Raw genomic sequence first — 11,728 nt, 5'->3', positions numbered from 1 at the left:
CAGTTCTACCAATGAAGAACCCTAACCAGGTATGGGTTTCGGCTGGCAACACTTTGGACTGACCCGAGACTGTATCTGTTTAATTCTAGGTCAAAGAAAACCTGCTTTCATGCAAGATGCTGTTGCACTGCAAACGGGATGAGCTTCGGAAATTGTGGATTGAAGGGATTGAACACAAGCACGTCCTGAACCTGCTGGATGAAATTGAGAATATCAAGCAGGTGCCTCAAAAGCTGGAACAGTGCATGGCCAGCAAGCACTATCTCAGTGCCACCGACATGCTGGTAAGGGAAGGGCCTGCACTAATGGCCGTTACTGTTAAGGCAGCATAGCGCTCCCTTTGGTTCTCTCTGGGTTGTGTAATTCGTGTAGCGCATTACAAACTGCAACCTTGGGATCCACGAGGCTGTGCATGTGAAGCCTGGCTGCTTCTCTTCCTGATCCCAGTGTTCGAAATGGTAGGCGATTATTATTTATGTATTGTCTGCCTTTGGAACAATGATAAGAAATATAGTGGTAAGAAATCAGCCCTTTAATCATGTTGGTCTAGTAATAGCTTCAACAGAAGATGTGTAACGAATCCTTTTTTAAAGAATGAAATCTTCATGAAAGAGAACTTGAGGAGATTTATGAACTTGACGTTCCACAAATTCTGTGAAGGAACTTTTACGTTAGGGCTTTATTTTTTACTTTACATTGGTAAAAAGAACATAATTTTGGAAGTAACTTTGTCAAGCAAGAATACTTCACAGCCTGCCTTTAGCTTCTCTCTGTCTTAGCCCATTCTGCCACTTTTGAGTTAGAAATGAAAATTCAGAGAAGCTGGCAACTGGTGAGTGCATGTGGCTGAGCACCAAGGAAATGAATGAAAAATGAAAACACACAGCTTGCTGTCTAACAGCTCTCAGGTTCCCAGGGCCCGTGGTCCTTCGGGGGGCTGCTCTGTCTGCCTCCCTGTTCTACGCAGACGCCCCACTTCCGCCCCATCCAGGCTTGTCTGGGCGCGACAGCCGCTCTCCGTAGTAGACGGGCTGTGTTTGGATTTTCTCTTCCACAATGGCTGAAAGTCCCTTACCTTTGTTTCACCAAACTGGGTTGGCTGTAACACTGGAAAAATCAGTGAGAGGAATTGGTGGGAGAAACAGGTTAGATGCTCTAAGTGGTTCTCATTCATTCAGATTTTTAGGAAGAATTTTGCTGTTGGTCTTTCACAAGAATCTTTTAAGGAAATTAGGTGACCTAGAGGTGAGATGTGCCCCGATATTCTATTCTAAACCTGGCTATGTGATCGGCTTGAATAGTCAGTTCCCACAGTGAAGGAGGTCAGTAGTTGGGTCTGCTCCTGGGGGTGGCAAAGGAATTGGCTGTTTTCAGTCTTGCTCATAGTGACATCCTACTTAATTATGACTCTGGGGTGTCCAACAACAACAAACATAGTCGTCGCCTTTCAGCTTTACTCTTGGTTTATGCATTAGGATGCATATATGTGCTAAATTATTAAGATTTAGCAATCAGAAGAGATAAGCTTATATAATATATTTAGCATATGTGCGTCCATTTGAATCACTATTTTAGGTAGTGGGTCTGCTTTTAAGTAAGTACTATATATTAAAAACCTAAAAAAATAGGTTGCAAGTATTTATTTCTGTGTTATGTTCTTTTAGGATCTCAGATTTTGGTTTTATGGTTTTATTACTTACGGGATAATTTATTTGCTTAGGAACTACTCAATAGCGAATAGTCTCTCTCTTTTTTCACTTATTCTCTTAAGAATCTCGTTATATATGTCTTTAAATTCTTGGTTGCAAGTTACAGAAATTCAGCTCTAGCTAACTTAGGTGAAAGAACTGCTTTCCTGATGTAACCAGTCTGTGCAAAGGACAGGTGTGCAAGTGGGTGCCACCTCTCTGGTCTTTTGAGTGTCTCCATTGTTCTGCTGTAGATGTTCTTCCTCTCTGGGTGGGGTTTGGGTGTTTGGAAAGAAGGAACGTCGGCTGCAGCCCTTCAGCTTTGCAGAGGAAAAGAACCTGCTTTTCTAATTCAGAAATAGAGGCGTAGGGTCTGGATTGGGCCAGTTTGAGCAATGAAACTCAGTTCCAACCAAAACTGTGTGGTAGTGGGTCCTAAAGGACGTGGGAAGGAGGAACAGTTACCTTCAGAAAAGGGTAAGAATATATGAGAGACACTTCTCGGAAGTTCCTTTTTGCTATTTGTAGTTCTTTATATATTTTGGATACTAATCCTTTGTCTGTTGGATGGATTGTAAATAAATCCTTCTCTCAGTTGGTGGTATATCTATTTTACTCTGTTTATGGTGTCTTTTGTTATAAAGAAGTTTTAAAATTTAATGCAATAACATTTTTTGTTGTTATGTCTTTTATTTTAAGGATTTTTTTTATCCCAGTGTCATAATGAAACTTCCCACAACTTCTTTAATCCATTTGGAATCCATTTCCGTATGTAGAATGAACTGAGGATCTAATGTTGTCCTCCGTGTAAATAGCCGCTCGGCTCAGACTGTTTATTGAGTCCATTTCCTGCTGCTTTAGTAACACCTTGGTCGAGTACCAGCATTTACATGTCCTTAGGTGTTTCTGAGCTTTCTGTTTTGTTCAGTTGGTCTTCTCTGTATCTGCACCAAATCCATGCTGTTTTAATTACTATAATTTTAATAATTTGTCTTGATAGCAGGTGAAGACATTCCCTCACCTCGCTATTCACAATCGCCTGCGCTGTTCTTGGCCCTTTACTCTTCCACACGATTTCTGGTATTGGCTTGTCCAGTTCCACAGAAAGTGTGATGGGATTAAACAAGAGAATTTCATCTTTGTGATACGAGTCTTTCAAGGAACAGGATATCTCTCTCGTTTATTGACGTCTTCATATATATATTCTTTATAATAACAGTAGTAATGCATTTCTTAGAGCTACTCTATCACATATATTTTGTTTTATTTCTAAGCATCATATTTTTATTTGTTAAAACAGTGGTTTTGTATTAATTACAGTTTCTAGGATTTGTTGCTGCTGTATAGGCATGCTATAGAGTCTTCTTTTTTAAATTGATCGTATATTTCCCTGAAACTAATCCAAATCCTGTCTGCCTGTAAGATGATGATTTATTCTTGAAGACTTGGCTCAGAGTTCATCATCTCTGAATGTCCCAGGCAGTTAGGTCCGTCTCATTTCATAAAATTATGTATTTATTTTACTGTGGTAAGAATACTTAACGTGAGTGGATGCTTTTCTTTGTTTTCATAAGCTGTATGTATTTCTCTGTAATATAACTGCTTTTGTTTGCATGGTAGGTCATTGAGGGCAGGGGCTACGTCTTATTTATTTTTGTCCGCCCTGTACTTAGCGTAGTCATATAGTCAGAGTTCACAGATCATTAGTCAGATGGGTAACTGTGTGAAAGAGTTTCATATCACTAACCAGAAAAAGGCATTTTATTTTCTCTCTGGGAGCTCTGGTCTGATTTTTCTCCTTTTTTTAGTTTGCTTTGTAATAGTTCTGTAGTTTCTAATTTTTTTTACAACAAAAATAATAGCTAATATATATTCAGTTCTTGCCACATGCTGGTACCATTTGAGGAGTGTTACATTTGTTAACCATTTAATTGTTTCAACAATGCTACGAGAAATAGGTTTCTGATACCATTTCCATTTTCCGGATGAGGTAGTTGCTTTGCACAGGCTGGGGCGTCGGCCTATCCTTTTGTTTATGAGTGACTAGTACAGCCTGTAAGTGCTCTTTCATGGACTTCATGTGAAAAAATAATCACATTTCCTTTCCCCATGGTTATGCGATATTACAAGTAAAACCCACTTAAGGCATCTGAAGGGTCCAAATGGAAATCTTTGCTAAAAGACATCAGAGGAAAGTGAAGACAATAGCCTCGTCTTTCAAAACCCTCTGATTTCCTTGGATTCATTTAACAAAAGATTTTACATTTTTATTCTAAGGCAGGTGCAGATGCCCAGTAATTTAATCCCTGTTCATGTTAATAAATCCAGAGTAAATAAATCAGCAGTGACCCCGGCTCTTGTCAGCTCCTGCAGCCCCTGTTTCACCATTAGACTGCTCTGATAGCTGTAGGCTTGGCTTCTAGATGGGATATTTCTTTCTCCTTTTGATATGATAACCTGAGGATTGCGTAAGATAATTAAATTGTCAGGACTGGCAATGTCTGCAAATAGGCACGGCCTTTTGTTTCCTTCTTCAAGGTAAACAGCTGCTGTTACCTTACAGAAAGCTCCAAGTGATCCAACAAGGGGCCTGTGCGCGTCACATTGAAATCAGAGACTTGATTTATATGGTCGCCTGTAGCTTGGCGATATGTGGGGTTTAAATTAGACCTTTGCAGGCATTGTGCCGGGTGGATGCAGGCACATTAATGACATAATTTCTGGTTGCTGCATCACATTTCTGCGGTCTGTCCTTTGTATTCCACTCACATTAATTGAAGTAATTTTGGCAGTGAAGCGTGTTTCAGACCTCTGCATTTAAATTGAAATTTTAATTCCCTTATTGTCTTGAAAAGACGGCTGAAGATGCCTTGTTACAGGTTTCATTATCACTCAAAACACTCCAGCTGCCGGTTCTAATGTACAATGACTGATTAATTCTGCACAGAATTAGTAATATAAGAATAGCAGTGTCTTCCCGGCGGCATAAGCGAACCAGGAAGGTATCCATGAGAGTTAATATTCTTATGAACTTTTTGTAGGGGAAATTTGTGTAGAAGTCTGTATCAAACTGAAATTGCATAGATGAGCTTTGAAAAATCACTTACACAGGTTCTGATTGATCAGCGCATAGAAGTCAATTCATAATTGCATTCAATCAGTGGGAACCAGGCCAGTGTGAGTAGTTTTGAGGCACTTTAGCTGACAGTCACAGACTTGTGACTAAAATAATTTTTTTGTTTCTAAGTCTTTCAGAGAGTGAAGAGGTTTTAAATGTCTCTTAATCATTTTGTCTTTTTATTATTTATATGACTTCTTAAAAAAATCTATAGCTGTATAGTCAGATAAGAATTATTATGATAATTATAATAATAATATATATTTATGTAACGGCCTTCCTCCCCAAGGACCCCAGAGTGCTTTGCGGAAAGAATGGCACAGTGGAATTGTTTCCCTTACACTGTGAAAATGTGGCCACCGCTCGGGGGTAAAGAAAGCGAGTTAGCTACTTAATCTCATAGTTTTCAGAGTCTCTTTAATGAAGATAAAGTATATTCATAATATATTTAGCTTACAGGAGTCTCCGCAGTTGTTGGACACCATTCCAGGCTGTGCCTGTCAGCACTGGCATGGGTCAGAGGGACCTGTGTTGAAATCGAGCTGTGACTTTTACTGACTCGATGGCTTAGGGCTAATTATTTAATCTGACTTTGCTGAAAGTTAGAGTTGGGGATATAATATATACCCCAAGGGTAGTGGAAGGGATTAAGAGATACTAAGCTATACCCGTAAAGCAGGCGCAGTATAAGTGCTTAGAAATGTCATTTGTAATTAACTGATTGCTCTCACTGGTACTGTAGGGAAGGACTCGGTGATGACTCCCAAGTGTAATCCCCAAACCTGTTCTGAGGCGGACTTGTTTTGAGCGGGTAAAGTGTTGAAATAGAGCCGGCAATTTGAGCATTTTTTTATTCCTTTTTTTGCCTAATGTGGACCTCTATCTGAATGAAAGATTGTTCCGCATTTTATATTATCAGAGGGATTACAGGGGACAGCTAGATGGGATTCGTCTCAGAAAACTAGTGTGGTGAGCTCTAGCACATGTGTTAGTGGGCGAGCGAGACCCCAAAGCACTACGCCTTAGTTTTGGGACTTGACACGGACGAATTCAGGTTCTGTGTCATCGGCTGTTACCTGTTCAGCCTGCATCAAGTGTATGTCCCTAGGGTACCCGTTGACCGTCTAATTATAAGCAGTGTCATTTGTTGGTAAACTGTCCAAAATCAGTTGCGAAATCTGTGAGTACTAAATGTGTTCCTCTGCTGAGTGTCGTACTTTGGTAGAACCAATTCACTGCTGGAAGGTGCTCACCAAAAATGTCGGTTTTAGTGTTAGAGCAGCTGGTGTTCAACTACTCCTTCTGTCGTCGCCTCAGTGAGGTTGCCTCTGCTGGTGCCAGTAAAACTTTGTCATTAGCAAATAGCCTAATTCTTTTCTCGTGCTAAGGCCAGGGAAGAGGTGCTCATGCACCCACTATCAAATGATTAATGTACACGTAAGAAAAAAGGGGCCAAAAAGCCCATCCCTTTCATCCGACTTGAAAGTTTTTAGGTCTCAACAGGACGGTTTTTCTCATCTGGGAGGTATTGAGATGAAAGCTCTGTAAACAGCAGGAGCTGCAACATTCTAATGAGCTTATTGAACTCAGTGACTCTGCAAAACTGTTTTAATATTCTGTATAGATTTCTTTACAACATGATAAATACATCAGTGATCAATAATGAAATAGCCACCATTAAAGCCCATCTGTTCTTGGTGTAGAGTATTGACTTGAGAGACTGGTGCAAGTATTCCGTACTAATAACTCACCAGAAAAGAATATGACATAGACTTTGATAGGCAGACAAATGAATGCAATGATGCCATTGCTGCTTACTCGTGTTGTTGGTATGTGTGTATCAGTGAAGGTGGGCTTAACCTTGAAGGGGCTTACATGCTAGTAGGAAAGGCAGATGGTGAGCAAATAAATAGTGTGTCTCTTACCAGTATAAAACAAGAAAGGGGGACCAGGAGTACTGGAGGTGGAAGTATGATAGGGTGGTCAGCTGTAGCTGCTTCTTGCTGCATTTGGGACCCCTTTATTCCCTCAAATACCTACATCTGATCTTTTCAAAAAGATTCAGGAAAAGCTGCCCTGGCTGGTGTGGCTCAGTCGGTTGGGTGCCGGCCCGAGATTGGAAAGGTTGGGGTTTGATTCCCAGGCAGGGCACATGCCTGGGTTGTGGGCCAGGTCCCCACTTGCGGGTGCTTGAGAGGCAACCAGTTGATGTTTTTCTCCCATACTGATGTTTCTCTCCCTCTCTTTCTCTTTCCCTTCCTCTCGCTCTAACAATAAATAAATAAAATGTTTAAAAAAAGATTTGGGAAAAGCTAAAAATAAAGTTATTAACTAGGTAACCTTGGTTTTGTGTCTAAAATTGAGTACTTGAGTGTGGCAACTTTGTTTTTCTCCTAGAATGTCAAAGTACAGGGCTTCATAGCAACAATTTTTTCTTGGGACTCACTGCCCTTTTTATTTAGGTTTGTTATTGAAGGCTGGAATTTCTAAAAGCCACCCTGTTTGATAGGCAGCGGGTTATTGAATTAGCTTTCCTTCCCTTTTATTGTGCTCTTTTACCTTGCTATTTTATTTTAAAGCAGTGAAAAGTTCCCTTTTATTGTGCTAAACCTCATAAGTTTAGAAATTTTAAATTGGCTTATTTGTCTGTAGGGCAGTGTTTCCCAAACTCTGCACATAGGGAACCCTTAAAGTCACAGGGAGGTAAAGTATAGTGTAGAGAATATAGTCGGTAAGATTGTAATAACTCTGTGCGGTGTCAGGTGGGCACTAGGCTCATTGGGGTGATCACTTCATAAGTTTTGTTAATGTCTAATCCCTATGTTGCATACCTGAAACTCACGTCATATTGCATGATTGAAAAATAAAAAAAAATAAAATAAAATAAAAGGATTTCTAAGTCCAGGGCACAGTCTACACTGATTACATTGAAATCTCTGTGGGGGGAACACCTGCTCACTATCTTTGTTGACATAGTCCAGTTGATTCCAAAGTATAGGCAAATTTGGAACCATTGCTATAAGGTATAGCCAATGCTATGTAATAAAGCAAAACTAATTGCCCTTGACTTTATTTAATACCAGCTCTAATTAGTTAGAAACCAAATAGTTGCATAAGATAGACAGCACAGTGAGATATTCACATTTATATACAAATATCCAAGGCGGGGCCCCCAAAATACCAGAATTATTTTCTAGATCGCAGGCCTCTTGCAGTACAGGCTTCCCTTGCTAGGTGAGTGTTCTAGGAACCCATTTGTGTCATTGTACCTGCTGGTGTTGTTGTGAGAGGCTGCGTTCGGCTTCAGTGAATTTTTTTTGGAAGACTCTTTCAATGTGTTTGCCCAATTCATGATGGGTGATTTATGAGTGCACCTGCCCACACTGCAAGGAGTGTTCACCAATTTTTGTTGAAAAATGACGTGACCCTGTGCCCCACCCTCTTGACTCATCCCATCTCGCCCCAGGGACTTTTTTGTTTCCCCGGGTGAAAAAAAGTCCTCAAAGGGAAACATTTTGCTGACGTGGAAGAAGTGAAACAAAAAATGGCAGGAGCACTAAAAGGCATCAAAATTGAAGTGTTGAAAAACTGTTTTGAGCAGTGGAAGAAACATCTCAATAGGTGTATTACATCAAATGGAGAGTACTTTGAAGGTGACTGGAGTTTAAACATGTAAGAATGAATGCACAATTTTTTATAAATAAATTCCACTTTTTTGGGTCCCCCTTCGTATGTAAGTAGTTCCATTGATGTTGCTTTGTGTCTGTCATTTAGTGAAGTTTTGGGATAGAACTGGTGAGTATTTGACTCTTATTCTGATGGTATAGTGTGATTATGTGGTTAACAGGAGAGTTATTCAATGGTTAAAGTAGATGCTCTCCAGGTTTGGGCTGACTTGGAACTACTCTTCAGAGCTGTCATCTTGGTGCTCTGATTCCTGCATCTTTATTGTGGGTTCTTGTCTGATTTATAGCCAGGATTTAATGGATTGAAATTGGGGCACGAATTTATTTATTGACAGGTGGTGGCTAGGTACTATGCGGTGTAGTGCAAACAAAAATGAATTTAAAAGCCAGGCCTTCTTAATTCCAGTCCTGACCCAACAGTTCACCAGTTTTATGAGCTGAGACAAATCAGTCACTTTCTCCCCGTTTTTTAGTATCCCGTTCTATGGAGCGGACATACAAATACCCTGTCAGCATTGTAGAACAGCAGGGAGAATAAAACCGAAACTTTGCACAGGTGAAGGGCTTTGTGAAAATTAAAGGCAATCTGAAGTTCAGAACGGTGCGGCTGGCAGTGCCGTCGTCCCTGTCACGCAATGCCAGGGAACAGGAAGCAGCAGTAGTCTGGGCCTGCTTACATTGCTTGGCATTTCCTCCCTCCCGCTGCCTTCCCCACTGCTTTAATCAGCGTGGCTCTGTGTGTGTGAGTTTGTGTGTTACGCACTTGAGTCTGTAGGAGCAGTAATCTAAGTCAAGAATAGTGCACAAGTTCTTTGCTGAATCCTCCATCACGTCCCGGTTTCAGCCTCAACATGTGTGGAGTTGCTTCAACAGGTTTTTGACTGGTCAGCCTTGTGGCCAGATGGGGACCCTATGCATGTGTGAATTATAGCAAACGACAATGCATGTCGTGGATGGGAGCCCTCTGTCCCGACTTGATGATGGTCTGAGCATGCTGATCTGTAGCTTTTGTTTGGCTTGACAAGATAGGGGGAGCTTGTTAAAGAAATCTGTTATCTCTGAGATCCATCCCAGTACTCAGTACTTGTGGTCGCTTAGCCGTCAAGCTGAAAAAAGCCCCATTCCTCTCACATTCTTTTGTGGGACTTTAATAGTTCGTGCCAGTGAAGAGCTATGTACACGGTGAGCAGTGCTAATGGATCTGGGCGCTGGCAGAGTGTGGGTGAACTGCCCTGATTTGCCTTGTGGGTGAACTGCCCTGCATGAGTCTAAAGTGGTTCTCAGAGACCTTCTTTGCCAGCTCTCAAGAGGACAGTTCTGTAACTTTTTCTTGTTCCAGAATAACAAGATGACAAATATAAGTGACTTTGGGACACTTGGTAAATGAGAGTATCTTGCCTCGTGGTCTTTTCTCTTGTACGTTGGAGTAGAAACCTAGGTTTCATTGCACTCTTTATGGGGCCCTGATGGGGACTGAGAATTGGAGGGATCATAAAGTTAGGAGCAAAGAAGGATTTTTTAAAATGAGTTCTTCCATAAGCAATTACAGTTTTCATCTTTCTAATAAGGTGTTAAATATAGTTTAATTTCATCAGGAAAGTTATTGTGAAGAGATTTAAGTTCATTTAGAACAAAAAAGGATCTTAATTTAATGTTGCACATCAGAAACCCTAAATATGTGCATACCTTTAGCTTTGAAATTCTACTTCTTCATTGTTGTATTATGGAAAAATTAAGAATTGTAATTATGTGTTTAGAAATATGTATACAAGAGCCCTGACTGGTGTGGCTCAGTGGATTGAGCTCCAGACTGCAAAGCAAAGGGTTGCCAGTTCGATTACTAGTCAAGGCACATGCCTGGGTTACAGGCCAGGCCCCCAGTGGGGGTGGAGGGGGCACGTGAGGGGCAACCACACATTGATTAAATAAAATATGTATACAAGAATAATTATCACAATAAGATTTATGAAAGTAAAAAAAAATAGCAATGACAAGTATAGGGAATTGATTTAGTTATTTGTGGAATATTCATATAACAGGTTAGTATGAAAACAGTAAAAATTACATATTTAGTGATGGGCAGATGTTCCCAATATATTGCCAAAGGGGGGAAAAGCATATTTAAAAATAACAGTATTTTTGTAAAAACTTTGGAAAATGATTGGAAGGAGTCAGTTTAAAATATATTATTTTAACCCTGACTGGGGTGCTCAGTGGGTTAGGTGTTGTTCTGAAAACCAAAAGGTCACTGGGTCAATTCCCGGTCAGGGCACAAGCCTGGGTTGTGGGCCAGTCCCCAGTTGCAGCCTGTATGAGAGGCAACTGATCTATATTCTCTCTCACATTGACGTATCTCTCCCTCTCTTTCTTCTTCCCTTCCCCTCAGGAAAAAAAAAACCCAAAACTTAAAATATATTATTTTAAGCAATTTTTTAGAGTTACGAACCATCTTTTTCCTTTGTGATTTTCTGTGTTTTTCAAGTTTTCTTGAATGAGCAATAGTTTGTAATTTAAAAGAAAAGTAAAGGTTAACAAAAAAAGTACAGAACTTCCAGTCAAGATGGTAGCATAGGTAAGCACAGCTCGCCTCCAAATCTGACAACTGTGGAATTAAAGAAACCCACATCCATCCGGATTGGTAGGCACAGAGACACTGAATGGGCTGGTTCCACACCCATGTGTGGTGGATAAAAATTTGGAAGGGATATTTTGAGAATGAGGAGTCCCAGCCCCACACCAGGCCCCCCTAGCCAAAAGGTTCCATTGATAGAAAGATAAGTCCCCATAACTTCTGGCTGCAAAAACTCCAGAAAAAGAGCTAAATCAAATAGAGGTAAGCAATGTATCAGATGCAGAGTTTGAAACACTGATTATAAAGATGCTCAAGGAACTTAGTGAGGACCTCAGTAGTGTAAAAAGATCCAGTCAGAAACAAAGGATACACTAATTGACATAAAGAACAATTTACAGAGAAATAACAGTAGAGTGGATGAAGCTGAGAATCAAATCAATGATTTGTAACATGAGGAAACAAAAAAACAACCACTCAGGACAACAAGAAGAAAAAAGAACCTAAAAATCAAGATAGTATAAGCAGCCTCTGGGACAGCTTCATGAAGTCCAACATTTACATCATAGGGGTATCAGAAGGAGAAGAGAAAGAACAAGAAATTGGAAATCCGTTTGAGAAAATAATGAAAGAAAACTTCCCTAATTTGGTGAAGGAAATAGACATG

General features: G+C 40.3%; 1 protein-coding gene across 1 annotated transcript in view; it reads left to right on the top strand.

Moving 5' to 3' along the window:
- The window catches only part of EXOC4 (exocyst complex component 4), a 678,192-nt gene that overhangs the window by 35,390 nt on the left and 631,074 nt on the right, over nt 1–11,728 (top strand). Inside the window, exon 3 of the mRNA XM_037165795.2 lies at nt 90–284. Coding sequence (XP_037021690.2) covers nt 90–284 — 195 coding nt within the window. The remainder of the gene's footprint in view (nt 1–89; nt 285–11,728) is intronic.

Source organism: Artibeus jamaicensis, unplaced genomic scaffold (assembly GCF_021234435.1).
Source record: "Artibeus jamaicensis isolate MK-2021 breed Jamaican fruit bat unplaced genomic scaffold, CSHL_Jam_final scaffold_3307, whole genome shotgun sequence".
NCBI lineage: Eukaryota > Metazoa > Chordata > Mammalia > Chiroptera > Phyllostomidae > Artibeus > Artibeus jamaicensis.
The sequence above is the reverse complement of the archived record's forward strand: the minus strand, read 5'-3'. Positions and strand labels throughout refer to the sequence as shown.